The sequence below is a fragment of the Hypanus sabinus genome, chromosome 8 (assembly GCF_030144855.1).
Source record: "Hypanus sabinus isolate sHypSab1 chromosome 8, sHypSab1.hap1, whole genome shotgun sequence".
Classification (NCBI taxonomy): domain Eukaryota; kingdom Metazoa; phylum Chordata; class Chondrichthyes; order Myliobatiformes; family Dasyatidae; genus Hypanus; species Hypanus sabinus.
In genome coordinates this window covers 169,687,710-169,707,149 of record NC_082713.1, presented here as the reverse complement: position 1 = coordinate 169,707,149, position 19,440 = coordinate 169,687,710, and the positions used below count along the sequence as shown (strand labels likewise).

Below are 19,440 nucleotides of genomic sequence, written 5' to 3'. Positions count from 1 at the left end.
GAGAGGGTACACACACCCCCCCCCCGTCAGAGGGAGAGGGTACACACACCCCCCCGTCACGGGGAGAGGGTACACACACCCCCCCGTCACGGGGAGAGGGTACACACACCCCCCCCTGTCACGGGGAGAGGGTACACACACCCCCCCCCCATCACGGGGAGAGGGTACACACACCCCCCCCGTCAGAGGGAGAGGGTACACACACCCCCCCCCGTCAGAGGGAGAGGGTACACACACCCCCCCCGTCACGGGGAGAGGGTACACACACCCCTCCTGTCACGGGGAGAGGGTACACACACCCCCCCCCGTCAGAGGGAGAGGGTACACACACCCCCCCGTCACGGGGAGAGGGTACACACACCCCCCCTGTCACGGGGAGAGGGTACACACACCCCCCCCGTCAGAGGGATAGGGTACACACACCCCCCCCGTCAGAGGGAGAGGGTACACACACCCCTCCGTCACGGGGAGAGGGTACACACACCCCCCCCGTCAGAGGGAGGGTACACACACCCCCCCGTCAGAGGGAGAGGGTACACACACCCCCCCGTCACGGGGAGAGGGTACACACCCCCCCGTCAGAGGGAGAGGGTACACACACCCCCCCCGTCAGAGGGAGGGTACACACACCCCCCCGTCAGAGGGAGAGGGTACACACACCCCCCCGTCACGGGGAGAGGGTACACACCCCCCCGTCAGAGGGAGAGGGTACACACACCCCCCCGTCAGAGGGAGAGGGTACACACACCCCCCCGTCAGAGGGGGAGGGTACACACACCCCCCGTCAGAGGGAGAGGGTACACACACACACCCCGTCAGAGGGAGAGGGTACACACACCCCCGTCACGGGGAGAGGGTACACACACCCTCGTCACGGGGAGAGGGTACACACACCCCCGTCAGAGGGAGAGGGTACACACACCCCCGTCAGAGGGAGAGGGTACACACACACCCCCCGTCAGAGGGAGAGGGTACACACACCCCCCCCGTCACGGGGAGAGGGTACACACACCCCCGTCAGAGGGAGAGGGTACACACACCCCCCGTCAGAGGGAGAGGGTACACACACCCCCCCCGTCACGGGGAGAGGGTACACACACCCCCCCGTCAGAGGGAGAGGGTACACACACCCCCCCGTCACGGGGAGAGGGTACACCCCCCCCCCGTCAGAGGGAGAGGGTACACACACCCCCCCGTCATGGGGAGAGGGTACACACACCCCCCCTTCATGGGGAGAGGGTACACACACCCCCCCGTCATGGGGAGAGGGTACACACACCCCCCCTTCATGGGGAGAGGGTACACACACCCCCCCTTCATGGGGAGAGGGTACACACACTCCCGTCACGGGGAGAGGGTACACACCCCCCCCCCGTCAGAGGGAGAGGGTACACACACCCCCGTCACGGGGAGAGGGTACACTCCCCCCCGTCATGGGGAGAGGGTACACACACCCCCGTCATGGGGAGAGGGTACACACACCCCCCCCCCCCGTCACGGGGAGAGGGTACACACACCCCCCCGTCACGGGGAGAGGGTACACACCCCCCCCCCCGTCAGAGGGAGAGGGTACACACCCCCCCCGTCAGAGGGAGAGGGTACACACACACCCCCGTCACGGGGAGAGGGTACACACACCCCCCCTTCATGGGGAGAGGGTACACACACCCCCCCCATCACGGGGAGAGGGTACACACACCCCCCCGTCACGGGGAGAGGGTACACACACCCCCCCGTCAGAGGGAGAGGGTACACACACCCCCCCTTCATGGGGAGAGGGTACACACACCCCCGTCACGGGGAGAGGGTACACACACCCCCCCCGTCAGAGGGAGAGGGTACACACACCCCCGTCACGGGGAGAGGGTACACACCCCCCCGTCATGGGGAGAGGGTACACACACCCCCCCCCGTCACGGGGAGAGGGTACACACACCCCCCCGTCACGGGGAGAGGGTACACACACCCCCCACCCCCGTCATGGGGAGAGTGTACACACACCGCCCCCCCGTCAGAGGGAGAGGGTACACACACCCCCCCGTCAGAGGGAGAGGGTACACACACCCCCCCGTCATGGGGAGAGGGTACACACACCCCCCTCCCCCGTCATGGGGAGAGTGTACACACACCCCCCACCCCCGTCATGGGGAGAGTGTACACACACCCCCCCCGTCAGAGGGAGAGGGTACACACACACCCCCGTCAGAGGGAGAGGGTACACACACCCCCTCCCGTCACGGGGAGAGGGTACACACACCACCCAGTCAGCGGGAGAGGGTACAGACAGTCAGGATGGAACCCGGTCCCTGTACCAGATGTTTCTCTGTGCTGTTCACATTTATATTTCCCCCCCCTCTTCCCCTCTACTCGTCTCACCTCTCTCTCCCTTTCTCTCCCTCCCCTTCCCCTCTCTGTCTCTCTCTCTCCCTCTTTCTTTCTCTCTTCCCACCTCTCTCTCCCTTTTTCTTTCTTCCTTGTCCCACCTCTCTCTCTTCCCACAACCACTCTTCCTACTCCGCTCTCTATCTATTACCCCCTCTCTTCCCACGACCCCTTACTCCTTCTCTTCCCCCCTCTTCACTCCACTTTCACACCCGTACTCTCTTCCACCCCCTCTTCAACCCCCTCCTCTCTCCCCTCCTCTCTTTCCCCTCTCTTCCCCATCCCTCCTCTCTTCCCCATCCCTCCTCTCTTCCCTCTCCCTCCTCTCTGATCTCTCTCTTGTCCCACATGCTCTCTCTCACTCTAATTCTCACCACCTGGCTTCCATTGTTCCTGCCCAACACTTTTAATGGTCTAAATAACCATCTGAAAAGCAGAGTTCTGGTGTTTTTATATAACTTTTTATATAACTTTCTCCCATCTGCATAGAGAACTCAAAGATCACAGTTGTTACTGAAAAAGTTTTTTTTTGTCTACAGATCCCTGAAAGTTGCCTCACAGGTAGATAGGGTAGTTAAGAAAGCTTATGGGGTGTTAGCTTTCATAAGTCGAGGGATAGAGTTTAAGAATCGCGGAGTAATGATGCAGCTCTATAAAACTCTGGTTAGGCCACACTTGGAGTACTGTGTCCAGTTCTGGTCGCCTCACTATAGGAAGGATGTGGAAGCATTGGAAAGAATACAGAGGAGATTTACCAGGATGCTGCCTGGTTTAGAGAGTATGGATTATGATCAGAGATGAAGGGAGCTAGGGCTTTACTCTTTGGAGAGGAGGAGGATGAGAGGAGACATGATAGAGGTGTACAAGATATTAAGAGGAATAGATAGAGTGGACAGCCAGTGCCTCTTCCCCAGGGCACCACTGCTCAGTATAAGAGGACATGGCTTTAAGGTAAGGGGAGGGAAGTTCAAGGGGGATATTAGAGGAAGGTTTTTCACTCAGAGAGTGGTTGGTGTGTGGAATGCACTGCCTGAGTCAGTGGTGGAGGCAGATACACTAGTGAAGTTTAAGAGACTACTAGACAGGTATATGGAGGAATTTAAGGTGGGGGGTTATATGGGAGGCAGGGTTTGAGGGTCAGCACAACATTGTGGGCCAAAGGGCCTGTAATGTGCTGTACTATTCTACGTTCTATGTTCTTTTGGAATAAGCCATTCCACAAAAATTTTGTTAACTTGTCAGATGAAGCCACCATTTGACATCCTATATATTCTGTTCCAGGTGCATTCACCATGTATGTTCAATACAAGATGCTGCAAACACTAAATGAGGAAAATCCCATCATTTCTCCCTACTTTAATCGTGCTGCACTTGTACTCGGTTTGCTGGGTAGTCTTGGGATGTGCATCGTGGCAAATTTCCAGGTTAGTCCTGACCCAGTGCATTAGAGTCAAACTGTACAAGTCTGTGTGTGTGTACGGGTGCTGTCAAACAATACATCACAGGCACAGGGCTTCAGATAAACAGTGTCACAGACACAGAGCGTCAGGTAAACAGTGTCACAGACACAGGGTGTCAGATAAACAGCGTCACAGACACAGAGCGTCAGGTAAACAGTGTCACAGACACAGGGTGTCAGATAAACAGCGTCACAGGGACAGAGCGTCAGGTAAACAGTGTCACAGACACAGGGTGTCAGGTGGACGATGTCACAGACACAGAGTGTCAGGTGGACGATGTCACAGACACAGAGCGTCAGGTAGACGGCATCACAGGGACAGAACGTCAGGTGGACGATGTCACGGACACAGCATCAGGTAGACAGCGTCACAGGGACAGAGTGTCAGGTGGACGATGTCACAGACACAGAGTGTCAGGTGGACGGTGTCACAGGGACAGAGCGTCAGATAAACAGCGTCACAGGGACAGAGTGTCAGGTAGACGGTGTCACAGGGGCAGAACGTCAGGTAGACGGCATCACAGGGACAGAGCGTCAGGTAGACGGTGTCACAGGGACAGAGTGTCAGGTAGACGGCATCACAGGGACAGAGCGTCAGGTAGACGGTGTCACAGGGACAGAGTGTCAGGTAGACAGCATCACAGGGACAGAGCGTCAGGTGGACGATGTCACGGACACAGCATCAGGTAGACAGCATCACAGGGACAGAGTGTCAGGTGGACGGTGTCACAGGCACAGAGTGTCAGGTGGACGGCGTCACAGGGACAGAGCGTCAGGTGGACGATGTCACAGGGACAGAGCGTCAGGTGGACGATGTCACGGACACAGCATCAGGTAGACGGCATCACAGGGACAGAGTGTCAGGTGGACGGCGTCACAGGGACAGAGCGTCAGGTGGACGATGTCACAGGGACAGAGCGTCAGGTGGACGATGTCACGGACACAGCATCAGGTAGACGGCATCACAGGGACAGAGTGTCAGGTGGACGATGTCACGGACACAGCATCAGGTAGACGGCATCACAGACACAGGGTGTCAGGTAGACGGCATCACAGGGACAGAGCGTCAGGTGGACGGTGTCACAGGGGCAGAGTGTCAGGTGGACGGCATCACAGGGACAGAGTGTCAGGTGGACGGTGTCACAGGCACAGAGTGTCAGGTAGACGGCATCACAGGGACAGAACGTCAGGTAGACAGCATCACAGGGACAGAGTGTCAGGTGGACGATGTCACGGACACAGCATCAGGTAGACAGCATCACAGGGACAGAGCGTCAGGTGGACGATGTCACGGACACAGCATCAGGTAGACAGCGTCACAGGGACAGAGTGTCAGGTGGATGATGTCAAGTAACAGAATCACAAGCAAGCATAGTAATAGCAAACTAAGGAGACTAAATAAATAGCTGGGAATGACGCTATCTGGTGTAGGTCGAAGAAACATAAAAGCCAAAAAGCCAAGGTGGCACCTCTGAAATATCCCTTACTTATATAGATATGATAAAGAAAATTCCTTAGGTCGAAATGAGGTAGTTAATAGGCTACATAATTAAAACAATACATCACATGGGTACTGTGCTAATAATTAGCCAATGAATACTGAGAAAGGTGGTAAACTGTTAGTTTAGCTGCTATACCAGTTTCTTCAATTTCCAACATACCAAAATGATGCTATTACCTCTTACGAAGGGAAATCAAGCAACATGGGTAACAAGAGGGCTTTGCTTTCAAATGAGCTCAATGCCTCTGCTCTTTTTGACCGTCAAAACATGGAGGAACCTTCACAGACTTCCCTTGCACCTGCTGACCCTGTGATTTCAGTCTCTGATGCTGATGTGAGAGCATTCTTCAGGAGGGATGGAGTATCTGGCTGAAGACTAAAGACCTGTGCTGATCAACTGACTGAAGTTTTCACCACCATCCTTCACCCCTCGCTTTGGCAGTTTGACGTTTCAATTATACCGGTGCCTACAAACGTGGTAATTTGCTCAATGGCTATCATCCAGTGGCATTTACATCCACTGTGATGAAGTGCTTTGAGAGGTTGGTGATGAAATATAGTAACTCCTGCCTGAGAAGTGACTTGGATCTGATCTAATTTGTCTTTTGGCACAGCAGGTCCACAGTAGATGCCATTTCAATGGCTCTTTGCTCAACCCTCTCAACAGCTGCACAGCATGTATCGGGCTGTTATTTACCAACAAGCTTGGCATTCAATACTATCATCTCCTCAAAACTAATCAATGAGCTTCAAGATCTAGTTCTCAACACATCCTCATGCAAATGGATACTCGATTTCCTTATTTTTAGGTCCCAGTCAGTTTGGATTGGCAACATCTCTTCCACAATCTCCATCAGCACAGGGACACCTCAGGGCTGTGTGCTTAGCCCCCTGCTCTCCTCACTTTATAGTTATGACTGTGGGGCTAAACACAGCTCCAACAGCATGTTTAAGTTTGCTGCTGACACCATTCCCATTGGCCAAATCAAAGGTGGTGACGAATCAGCAAATAGGAGGGAGATTGAAAACCTGGCTGAGTGGAGCCACAACAACAACCTCTCAGTCAGTGTCAGCGAGACCAAGGAGCCAGTTGTTGACCTCAGGAGGAGGAACCAGAGGCACATGAGCCGGTCCTCATCGAAGGATCAGAGGTGGAGAGGGTCAGTAAGTTTAAATCCCTTGGTGTTATTATTTCAGGGGACCTGTCCTGGGCCAGCATGTAAGTGTTCTTACAAAGGAGGCAGGGCAGCACCTCTGCTTCCTCGAAGGACATTGTTTTGTGGCAGCAAAAAAGAACAAGACATACCCAGAGAACTGAACAATATCAGACTTGTATACTTTGATAATAAAATAAACCTTTGAAATAAAAGAAGTTACAACAAGAAATATTTTAAAAATAACTAGTGCAAAAAGAGATTAAAATAGTGAGATGGTGTTGATGGACCATTCAGAAATCTGATGGTGGGGGTGAAGAAGCTGATCCAGAAGGTTCGGCAGGGTTTAATTCTAGCCATGACCAACCTCTCAAAGTACTTCATCACAGTAGATGTGAGTCCTACTGGGCTACAGTCGTTGAGACAGCACACCCTGCTCTTCTTGGGCACTGCTATGATTGATGCCCTTTTCAAGCAGGTGATTCCTGACTGTAGCAGTGGAAGATTGAAGATCTCTTACAAGGCTATTGTCATGGCTACCAATGTCTCCAAAACATATGACCTCAGTTCAGGGTCACAGCACTGGAAAAAATTCAAGTTTATCGTCAGTCATCAGGGACCCCATCTTCCAGGCCCCCACCTCCTCACTGCTGGCATCAGGAAGGAGATACAGCAGCCTCGGGATTCACACCACCAGGTTCAGGAACAGTTATTACTCCTCAACCATCAGGCTGTCGAACCAGAGGGGATAACTTCACTCAACTACACCCACCCCATCACCAATCAGTTCCCACAACCTATGGATTCACTTTCAAGGGCTCTTCATCTCACATTCTTGATATTTATTACTTGTTTATTTTTTTCTTTATTAATTGCACAGCTTTTTGTCTTTTGCACATTGGTTGTCTGTCCTGTTGTGTGTCGTCTTTCATTGGTTTTGTTCTGTTTCCTGCATTTACTGAGTATGACAACAAGAAATCAAATCTCAGGGCTGTATATGGTGCTATATATGTACTTTGATAATGAATTACTTTGAACATTGAAGTGGTCAAAGGGTTGATTGTCATGAAAGGAATCTCAGGTCTCAGGGTTGTATGTGGTCTGATAATAAGTTTTACTTTGAACTCTGAATTTTAAACTGCAGAGGTTATGGTTATACTGGTTGGTTCAAGAACCAAACAGTTCAAAGGAAGTAGCTGTTCTTAAAGCAGCTGGTGTGGGACTTCAGTCTTCGGTACCTCCTGCTTGATATTAACTTCCAGAGGTGACATGGCCGGCTGGTTGGGGTGCTGCTTTATTGAGGAGCACCTCCTGTAGATATTACCGATGGTGGGGATGATACTGGACAGAGTTCACTACTCTCTGCAGCTTCTTGTGTTCCTGCACACTCAAATTGCCGGACTAAAATGCGGCGCAACTCGTCAGCATACTTTCAACAGTACATCTGTAGATGTTTGTTCAAGTGTTCGGTGACATGCCAACCTCAAGTTCAAGTTTAATTGTCATTCAGTCTTACAAAACAGTACAGCCAAATGGAACAGTGTTACTCCAGGGTCTGGTACAAAACACAGAACCACCAAGTCACACACAGCACAAGGCACAGGCAGTGAAATATACAGTTACAAATAAATAACAAAATCCCATAGTGTCATGGCCTGTAGATTGACGGTGCGTGGATATTGTCCTGGAGCCATGTTTCTGTAAGGACAGGCACGCAGCAGTTGCTCACCTCGCTCAGTGCAGCTGCAGATGAACAGAATCCAGCTTGCCTTCCACGGAGCGAACACTGGAGGGCAGCACCGATGGGACAGGCCAGCACCCAATCCAGCACAACCGACCATCCTTCTAAGAAAATAGAGGCACTGACACAGCAGATCATAAGCACAAGAGACTACGCAAGTGTTGGGAATTTTGAGCAACTTAAATAAAATGCTAGCGGAAATTTGAAGCAAATTCAAAGCAATTTTATTATCATGGTACATATATGTTACTATTTAATACTCAGCAATGTAGTGATGACTTCAGTGGCACTATTCAGAGGATAAACATTGGCCCATGTTTATTCTTCACCTTATTTACCAGTATTCTTTTCTAACATCTGTGAGTGGGTCTAAGTTTGCTGAAAGTGACCATACAGTGTTGTGTTGGTAATAAACAACACACAAAATGCCAGAGGAACTCAGCAGGTCAGGCAGCATCTACAGAGGAAAATAAACTGTTGATATTTTGGACCAAGTCTCTTCATCAGGACTGGAAAGAAAGAGGGCAGAAGCCAGCATAAAAGGGTGGAGGCAGGGGGAGGAGCACAAGCTGCCGCTGATAGGTGAGTCCAGGAGGTTGGAAATGGGAATGATGTCAGAAGCTGGGAGGGGATTGGTGGAAGAGGGAAGGACTGACAAAGAAGAACAATGATAGGAGAGGACAGTGGACCGTGAGAGAAAGGGAAGGAGGATGGAAACCAGAAGGAGGAAGGTTATAGGTCATGGGCAGAGGAGGAGAAAGGGTTAATGGGGCTACAGAGAGAAAGGAAAACAAAGAGAGAGAGGGAGTGACAAGAGGGAAGTGATTACCAGTAATTAGAGACAGTGGTGTTGATGCCATCAGGTTGGAGACTACTAAGGTGGAATATGAGGTGGTGCTCCACTAGTCTGTTCCTGGCCTCAACGTGGCAGTAGAGGAAGCCGTGAACATACGTGTCAGTATGGGAAAGGGAAGTAGAATTAAAATGGCTGCCTTCAGTGGATCTTGGCTGGTATGGAAGATACTTTTGTGTCTCTACTATAAATATTGCTCTTCTGTATGTTGGTTGAATGAAATCATTTTTATTGACAATGGGGACTTTTCATTTCCAATAATTTTACACTGTCTATTTTCCGTCTTGTGTTTAGGAGACCGCTGTGAGAGTAGTCCACGACATTGGTGCTTTGCTTACGTTTGGCATGGGAACTCTCTATCTCTTTCTTCAGACCTATATTTCCTTCAAAATGCAGCATCTATGTAACAATCGCTCAGCGTTTCTCGCTAGGACAGGACTGACGGCAGTGTCAGTGGTGGCCTTCATCATTAGTATCCTTTCCATTGAGCAGTCTGGTCGACCTCCCACATAACGACACAACACAGGTGAGAGGTGATAGGTCACTGCTGATAATGTACGAGACCGACCTCCCACATAATGACACAACACAGGTGAGAGGTGATAGGTCACTGCTGATAATGTACTGGGATCGACCTCCCACATAACGACACAACACAGGTGAGATGTGATAGGTCACTGATGATAATGTACGAGACTGATCTCCCACATAACGACACAACACAGGTGAGAGGTGATAGGTCACTGCTGATAATGTATGAGACCGACCTCCCACATAACGACACAACACAGGTGAGAGGTGATAGGTCACTGCTGATAATGTATGAGACCGACCTCCCACATAACGACACAACACAGGTGAGAGGTGATAGGTCACTGCTGATAATGTACGAGACCGACCTCCCACATAACGACACAACACAGGTGAGAGGTGATAGGTCACTGCTGATAATGTATGAGACCGACCTCCCACATAACGACACAACACAGGTGAGAGGTGATAGGTCACTGCTGATAATGTATGAGACCGACCTCCCACATAACGACACAACACAGGTGAGAGGTGATAGGTCACTGCTGATAATGTATGAGACCGACCTCCCACATAACGACACAACACAGGTGAGAGGTGATAGGTCACTGCTGATAATGTATGAGACCGACCTCCCACATAACGACACAACACAGGTGAGAGGTGATAGGTCACTGCTGATAATGTATGAGACCGACCTCCCACATAACGACACAACACAGGTGAGAGGTGATAGGTCACTGCTGATAATGTATGAGACCGACCTCCCACATAACGACACAACACAGGTGAGAGGTGATAGGTCACTGCTGATAATGTGTGAGACCGACCTCCCACATAACGACACAACACAGGTGAGAGGTGATAGGTCACTGCTGATAATGTACTGGGATCGACCTCCCACATAACGACACAACACAGGTGAGAGGTGATAGGTCACTGCTGATAATGTACTGGGATCGACCTCCCACATAACGACACAACACAGGTGAGAGGTGATAGGTCACTGATGATAATGTATGAGACCGACCTCCCACATAACGACACAACACAGGTGAGAGGTGATAGGTCACTGCTGATAATGTACTGGGATCGACCTCCCACATAACGACACAACACAGGTGAGAGGTGATAGGTCACTGCTGATAATGTACTGGGATCGACCTCCCACATAACGACACAACACAGGTGAGAGGTGATAGGTCACTGCTGATAATGTACTGGGATCGACCTCCCACATAACGACACAACACAGGTGAGATGTGATAGGTCACTGATGATAATGTACGAGATCGATCTCCCACATAAGGACACAACACAGGTGAGAGGTGATAGGTCACTGCTGATAATGTATGAGACCGACCTCCCACATAACGACACAACACAGGTGAGAGGTGATAGGTCACTGCTGATAATGTATGAGACCGACCTCCCACATAACGACACAACACAGGTGAGAGGTGATAGGTCACTGCTGATAATGTATGAGACCGACCTCCCACATAACGACACAACACAGGTGAGAGGTGATAGGTCACTGCTGATAATGTACGAGACCGACCTCCCACATAACGACACAACACAGGTGAGAGGTGATAGGTCACTGCTGATAATGTATGAGACCGACCTCCCACATAACGACACAACACAGGTGAGAGGTGATAGGTCACTGCTGATAATGTATGAGACCGACCTCCCACATAACGACACAACACAGGTGAGAGGTGATAGGTCACTGCTGATAATGTACGAGACCGACCTCCCACATAACGACACAACACAGGTGAGAGGTGATAGGTCACTGCTGATAATGTATGAGACCGACCTCCCACATAACGACACAACACAGGTGAGAGGTGATAGGTCACTGCTGATAATGTATGAGACCGACCTCCCACATAACGACACAACACAGGTGAGAGGTGATAGGTCACTGCTGATAATGTACGAGACCGACCTCCCACATAACGACACAACACAGGTGAGAGGTGATAGGTCACTGCTGATAATGTATGAGACCGTCCTCCCACATAACGACACAACACAGGTGAGAGGTGATAGGTCACTGCTGATAATGTATGAGACCGACCTCCCACATAACGACACAACACAGGTGAGAGGTGATAGGTCACTGCTGATAATGTACGAGACCGACCTCCCACATAACGACACAACACAGGTGAGAGGTGATAGGTCACTGCTGATAATGTACTGGGATCGACCTCCCACATAACGACACAACACAGGTGAGAGGTGATAGGTCACTGCTGATAATGTATGAGACCGACCTCCCACATAACGACACAACACAGGTGAGAGGTGATAGGTCACTGCTGATAATGTATGAGACCGACCTCCCACATAACGACACAACACAGGTGAGAGGTGATAGGTCACTGCTGATAATGTACGAGACCGACCTCCCACATAACGACACAACACAGGTGAGAGGTGATAGGTCACTGCTGATAATGTATGAGACCGACCTCCCACATAACGACACAACACAGGTGAGAGGTGATAGGTCACTGCTGATAATGTATGAGACCGACCTCCCACATAACGACACAACACAGGTGAGAGGTGATAGGTCACTGCTGATTCTGAACAGCTGTGGAACACCACAAAAGGCTAAGGCTAGAAGGGTGAAAGATGAATTGATAGAGCTGTACAAGGTGATAAGAGGCATTGATGACAGGATGACTGGACTATCATTTCAGTTCCAGCTGCTCTGCATTGGCTTCCTGTATCATTTAGAATTGATTTTAAAGTTACTTGTTGTTAAAGCTTTTCATGGTCTGGGACCAGAGTATATCATAGAATTGTTTTCATTTTATAATCCTGCTCGAGCTTTCAGGTCTTCCACCAGTGTTTTAAATTTAAACAATCTTCCTCAAAACTGGCAGGCCAGCTTTTCTGAACTACAGTCCTAAACTGTGGAACTCAATCCCTAAAACTATAAGGGATGAAGACTTAGTTGGCATTATTAAACACCAGCTCAAAACCTATTTATTTAACCTTACCATTAACCAACATCTTTTTGTCTTTTATGCTTATGTTTATTTTTTATTTTACTCTTATGTTTGCAATTTATCCCACTGTAAAACTCTTTAAACTATATTGTTTGCATGAAAAGTACTCTATAAATATTTATTTATTTGTCTGTCTGTCTGTCTGTCTGTCTACCTATCTAATCATGGGACAATTTACAATGACCAGTACATCTTTGGACTGTGGGTGGAACTGGAGCACGCAGGGGAAAGCCACACAGTCCCAGGGGAACATACAAACTCCTTACAGACAGCAGTGGGAATTGAACCTGGGTCACCTTTACTGTAAGGTGTTGTGCTAACCACTATGCTACCATGCCACAGTAATAATAATAATAATTATTATCATTACCGATAGCGCCTTTCTTCAGTCTATAGAAAGCGGTGGATGCTGCCCAGTCCATCACAGACAAAGCCCTCCCCACCATTGAACACATCTGCAAGGATTGCTGCCACATGAAAACAGCATCCATCACTCATGACCCCCCACCATCCAGACCAGGTTCCCTTCTTTAAGTACAGGAGCCTTAGCTCCCACACCACCAGATTTAGGAACAGTTATTACCCTATAACCATCAGGCTCCTGAACCGGCATGGATAACTTCAGTCACCTCAACACTGAACTGATTCCACAAACTACAGACTCACTTTCAAGGAGTCTACAGCTCATGTTCTCAGTATTATTTATATTCTTTTAGTTTCACAGTTTGGCTTCTTTTGCACATTAGTTATTTTTCTGTCTTGACGTACAGCTTTACATAAATTCTATCGTATTTCTTTATTTTCCTGTAAATGCCTGCAAGGAAATGAATCTCAGGGTTGTATACAGTAGCATATGCGTACGTGGCTAATAAATTTAGTTTGACTGTTTTAAGATGGTTAGTGTAGGGGGCAGCGGTTTGTTTTACACAGAGAGTGATGATTGCGTGGCATATGCTGCCAAGTGGTGGTACAGGCAAATTCATTTGGGACATTTAAGAGACTCACAGATGGCACAGGGATGCTAGAAAAATGGAGGGTACTTTGAGGAAAGGTTAGATGACCTTGAAGAAGGTTGGAAGTTTAGAAGGGCCTTTATTGTGCTTTAATGTTCTAGGTTCTAAAGCTACACCTAAGGCAGTTGGGTAAGTGAGGCTGTTCACTTCAGAGTCATTTAGAGGAAGATAGGAATAGACCCTTGAACCCACTCTCAATCCTACACTGATCCCATTTTCATCTCAAGTCCATTATTACATTTCCCAATTCCCATCAATTTGCTCCAAATCCCACCCTTCACCCACACAATGGCCAATTGACCTACCAGAGCATGTGTCCGTGGGATATCGGAGGAAATGCAAGGAAGTAATGCTGAGGCTTTCTAAGTCATAGGTCAGACCACACTTGGAAGTATTGAGAGCAGGTTTGGGCCTCTTATCAAGAAAAGGTGTGCTGGCATTGGAGAGGGTCCAGAGGAGGTTCGTGAGAATGATCCTGGGAATGAAAGGGTTAATGTATGAGGAGCGTTTGATGCCTCTGGGACTGTACTCACGGAAGTTTAGAAGAACGAGGTGGATATCTCATTGAAACCTAACGAATATTGAAATGCCCTGATAGAATGGATGTGCAGAGGATGTTTCCTGTAGTGGGGGAGTCCAGGACCAGAGGGCACAGCCTCAAAATAGAAGGATATCCCTTTAGAACAGGGATGAGGAGGAATCTCTGTAGCCAGATGGTGGTGAATCTGTAAAATTCATTATGACGGACAGCTGTGGAAGCCAAATAATTGGGTATATTTAAAGCAGAGATGGATAGGTTCTTGATTGGTCAGGGCGTGAAAGGTTATGGGGAGAAGGCAGGAGAATCGAGTTGAGGTGATTAAAAAGATGGAGCAGACTCAGTGGTGGGACTGAGTCTCACGGAAACCGGAGCCAGGGAAAGATATTGAAGACAGTCAGTTCAGTTGTGATTTTATCCACGGAAGGAGAAGGCTGAAGCCAGATGCTCCTCTGATTTTGTTTTCTTTCTCATCAGTACAGAACGGAAGAGGTTCCCATCACTAGAATTGGAGTTAGTTTATTACTGAATCATGTACTGAGATGCAGTGGAAAGCTTGTCTTGTGTACTCTTCATACAGATCAGATCATCACACAGTGATGTAGAACAAGGTAAAACAATAACAGAATGCAGAACAAAGAGTAACAGCTGTTAAAGCATTGCAGTGCAGGTAAACATTAAAGTGCAAGATCATAATGAGGTAAATTGTGAAACAAAGAGTATATCTTATCATACAAGTTGTCTGTTCAGGAATCTGATACAAGCTGTTCTTGAGTCTGGTGGTATGTGCTTTGGGCTTTTGTATCCTATGTGAGGGAGGAGACGAGAGAACGTCCGGGGTGGGTGGGCTCTTCGATTCTGCTTGATACTTTGCTGAAGCTGTGAGAAGTGTAGACAGAACCCATGGAGGGAGGCTGGCTCCTGTAATGTGTCCACAACTCTGCGCAGCTTCTCGTGGTCTCAGGCAGAGCGGCTGCCGTACTGAGTCACAATACGTTTAGATACCTTTGCTCTGGTTTGTGCCAGGGTGGCTCGGCTCTTTGATTGTGCTGGCTGCCTCACTGACACAGTGATAGCCACAGTGGAGAAGATGTTCCCTGTGAGGTCCTGCACCTGCCAATCTCTTCCCCGAGGTCCCCTCCTCCTTCCCTTTCTCCTATGGTCCACTCTCCTATCAGGTCTTTTCTTCTCCAGCCCATGACCTTTCCCCCCTACCTGGCTTCACCTATCACCTTCCAGCTTCCCCTCCCCCCCATGTTTTAATTCAGGCATCTGACCTGCTGAGTTCCTCCAGCGTTTTGTGTGTTTTGCATCTGAGAGGCTCTTAGTTAAATACATACCTGTGCAGGAAATGGAGGGATAGGGACACTGTGTGGGCAGTAGGGATCAGTTTTGTTGGGCATTTAGTTACTCGCTTAATTAGTTCAGCATATCATCAAAGAGGCAGAGCCCGCTCCTGTGTGGACAGTTATCTGTTCGATGTCTGAAATCCAGATGACAGTGTTGCTGTTTGGTGATCACTTACAAAGTGTATATGTGGTCAGGATTCTGGGAACTGGTTAACTATCCTTTAGAATCTCTGACAGGAAGGAATTGGAATTGCTTTGTTATTGTCACTTGTACCAAGATAAAGTGAAAAGCCCGACATGATACTGTGCCATTTGCAAAATAGTGGAGGAACTCAGCAGGTCAGGCAGCATCTGTGGAGGGGAATAAACAGTCAACATTTCAAGCCGAGACAGCTTATCAGGACTGGAAAGGAAGGGGAAAAATAAGAAGGTGGGAAGAGGAGGGGGAGGACAAGCTGACAGATGATAGGTGAGGGAAATGGTAGGTGGATGGGAGAGGGGATGATGTGAGAAGCTGGGAGGTGATGGATGGAAGAGGGCTGAAGGAATCTAATAGGAGAGGAGTATAGGCCATGGGAGAAGGGGAAGGAGGAGGGGCAAAATAGAGGGGAAAAAGGTGAGAAAAACAGATTAGCTTTATTTGTCATGTGTGCATCAAACAATAGCAATAAATGCATCATCTGTGTCATCGACCAACACAGTCCGAGTATGTGCCGGGTGAGCCTGCTACTGTCACCGTGTTTATGGCAGCACATTAGTGTTGGTCACTGATACAAACAATACACTTCACTATATGCTTTGATGTTGCAATGCACGTGTGACAAATATAGATTATCTTCTTTAGTCATTTCTCATTATTGAGGCAAAACATTAACAAAACAGAAAATGAAGTGTAACAGCTACAGAGAAAGTGCAGTGCAGGTGGTCAGTGAGGTGCAAAATCATAACGAGGATTGTGAGGCTGAGTCCAATTTATCGTATTAGGGAAACATTGAATAGTCATATAATAGAGGAGTAGAAACTTTCCTTGAGCCTGTGGTACGTGCTTTCAGGCTTTTGTATCCTCCATGTGATGGGAGAGGTGAGAAAAGAAAACCCCTGGCGTGAGTGGGGTCTTTGATTATGCTGGCTGCTTTACTGAAGCAGTGATTGGCTAGGTTCGGACTTTATTCCTTGGAACATAGAAGATTGAGAGGAGATCTGATAAAGATACACAAAATTATGAGGAGTATAGATAGGATAGGACACATGGGTTAAGGGTAAAAGGTGAAAAGTTTAAGGGGAACATGAGGAGAAACTATTTCACTCTGTGGGTTGTGAGAGTGTGGAACGAGCTCCCAGTGCAAGTGCTACATCCAAGCTCAATAGCAAGGTTTAAGAAAACTTTGGATAGGTACATGGATAGCAGGGGTATGGAGGGTGATGGCCCCAGCGCAGGCCGATGGGAATAGGCAGTTGAAATGGTTTGGCATGGACTAGATGGGCCAAAGGGCCTGTTTCTGTGCTGTACTTTTCTATGACATTCAAGTTGTAGAGTCCATGGTGGGAGTCTGTTTCCTGCAATGTGCTGATGTCTTGGCGGATGCAGAGGATGCTGGGAGGATTACCCATCCAACGAACACATTTGGGAGGAAATTAAAGCCCACAAAGATAGATGGATAGAATCCGGGCTAAACAATTCTGTCCAGGAGAGAAGCCTTGCAGCACCTTTCATGATCTGAAAGTGACCCCAGACTGCTCTACCAGCAGCCCATGCACAGCAAGATCCCACGGACCACAATAAAACAATGTTCAGATAGCTAACATGACAAGTATTGTCTGGGATAGAGAGGAGACCACCCCACCTTTCCTTCTACTCCAGACACACCCCAGAACAGCAGTCCCAGACAAGATCCTCCTTCAGACGTTTCAAAGTACACTCAGTGGCCACTTTACTAGGTTGTACATCTTGTTAATGCAAATATCTAAACAGCCAATCATGTGGCAGCAACTCAGTGCATAAAAGCATTCATAGTCAAGAGGCTCAGTTGTTGTTCAGTCTCGACATCAGAATGGGGAAGGAATGTAATCCAAGTGACTTTGACCATGGGATGACTGTTGGTGCCAGATGGGGTGGTTTGAGTATCTTAGAAACTGCTGATCTCCTGAGATTTTCACACACAACAGTCTCTAGAGTTTACAGAGAATGGTGCAAGAAACCAAAAAAAATCCAGTGAGCAGCGGTTCTGTGGGCGAAAACCCCTTGTTGTTGAGTGAAGTCAGACTGGTTCAAGCTGACAGTAACTCAAATAACCACATGTTATAATAGTGATGTGCAGAAGAACATCTCTGAGTGCGTAACCTGTCGAACCTGGAAGTGAATGGGCCGCGGACCACATGGGGCCCCAGTGCCGTACCTAATGAAGTGGTTACTGAGTCTAATAGAAGTTGATCTGCTCAGTGAAGCCTTTGCTTCAGAACCAGGATCAGGTTCCTTGTCACTGATAGATGCTGTGAGATTTATACATTGCAAGGCATAAAACTTACCATAAATTGCAGAATTAAATAAATAGTCTTCGACGCTGGGGGGCCTTGTGCCTGTGATGGAGCTGGCTCAGCCTACAACCCTCTACTTTTCCTGTGCAGTGACTCCTCTATAGCAGCTGGCACTTAAAACGTTGTCCATGGTACATCAGACTGTACACCGCAGGTATGACATGTGCCCGTTTAGATTCTAATCCTCGATGAAGTCACTTTAATTTCTTACAGACATGTTGTTCACCTTCCTTGACCTTTGCCTATTCCAGTGCTCATCTGTTACTTCTTAAGCGGAACGTCAAGGTTCAATTGGAAACCAGCGGACGAGGTAAGGATTGTCATCGGTGGAAGTTTGGAGGGGGGGCACCGTCTCTTGGTTGCTTCTCAGCAGTGGTCTGGTGGAAGGGGTCATCCACTTGAACGAACTTCCTCCCGTGCTCTCGAGAAACAAAGAATCTTGTAACCAAAAGGAATGGATAATGTTGCTCCCTGGGGCAGGGCAGTTTGGGGTTTGAGTCCTGCCACTATCTGTAAAGAGTCTGTACATTCTCCCCATGACCATGTGGGGCTCCTCCGGTTGCTGTGCTTTCCTCTTACATCCCAAAGATGCTTGGGTTAGAGTTAGTAAATTCTGGGCATGGTAATACTTGCTGCCTCCACATATCCACGGACTTGGTTAGTTATTGACACAAATGGCATATTTCAATGTACTGTACATAGTCATTGAGTTATGGAAAAGTACCGCACGGGTGCATCTCGTCTGTGCTGAACCATTGAAACTGCCTACTCCCATCGACCTGCACTGGGACCATGGCTCTCCCTACCCCTACCATCCACATACTATCCAAGCTCACACGCACCACTTGTGCTGGCAGCTCATTCCACACTCTCACAACCCTGTGAGTGAAGACGTTTCCCCTCATGTTCCCCTTAAATTTTTCACCATTTACCCTTAACCCTTGACCTCTAGTTGGACTCTCACCCAACCTCAGTGGAAAAAGCCTGCATGCGTTTATCCCATCTATATGCCTCATGATTTTGTATACCTCTATCAAATCTCCTCTCAATCTTTTACGTTCCAAGGAATAAAGTCCTAACCTATTCAGCCTTTCTCTATAACTCAGGTCCTCCGGACCCGGCAACATCCTTTAAATTTTCTCTGTACTCTTTCAACCTTCCCTGTAGATAGGTGACCAAAGCTCCACACACTACTCCAGATTAGGTCTCACCAACGTATTATACAACTTCAACATAACATCCCATCTCCTGTACTCAATACTTTGATTTATGAAGGTCACTGTGCCAATAGTTCTCTTTATGACATGTGACGCATAAATCTAATCTTAAAATAATCTAAATCTCAACCCTGT

The 19,440-nt window shown here is 48.5% G+C and overlaps 1 protein-coding gene across 6 annotated transcripts in view; it reads left to right on the top strand.

Annotated features, from left to right (window-relative positions):
• dram1 (DNA-damage regulated autophagy modulator 1) overlaps positions 1–19,440 on the top strand; it is a 533,733-nt gene that overhangs the window by 23,396 nt on the left and 490,897 nt on the right. For all 6 annotated transcript variants that reach the window (XM_059978519.1, XM_059978518.1, XM_059978517.1 and 3 more), the window contains exons 3-5: positions 3,664–3,806; positions 9,385–9,562; positions 18,340–18,398. In XM_059978519.1, coding sequence (XP_059834502.1) covers positions 3,664–3,806; positions 9,385–9,562; positions 18,340–18,398 — 380 coding nt within the window. The remainder of the gene's footprint in view (positions 1–3,663; positions 3,807–9,384; positions 9,563–18,339; positions 18,399–19,440) is intronic.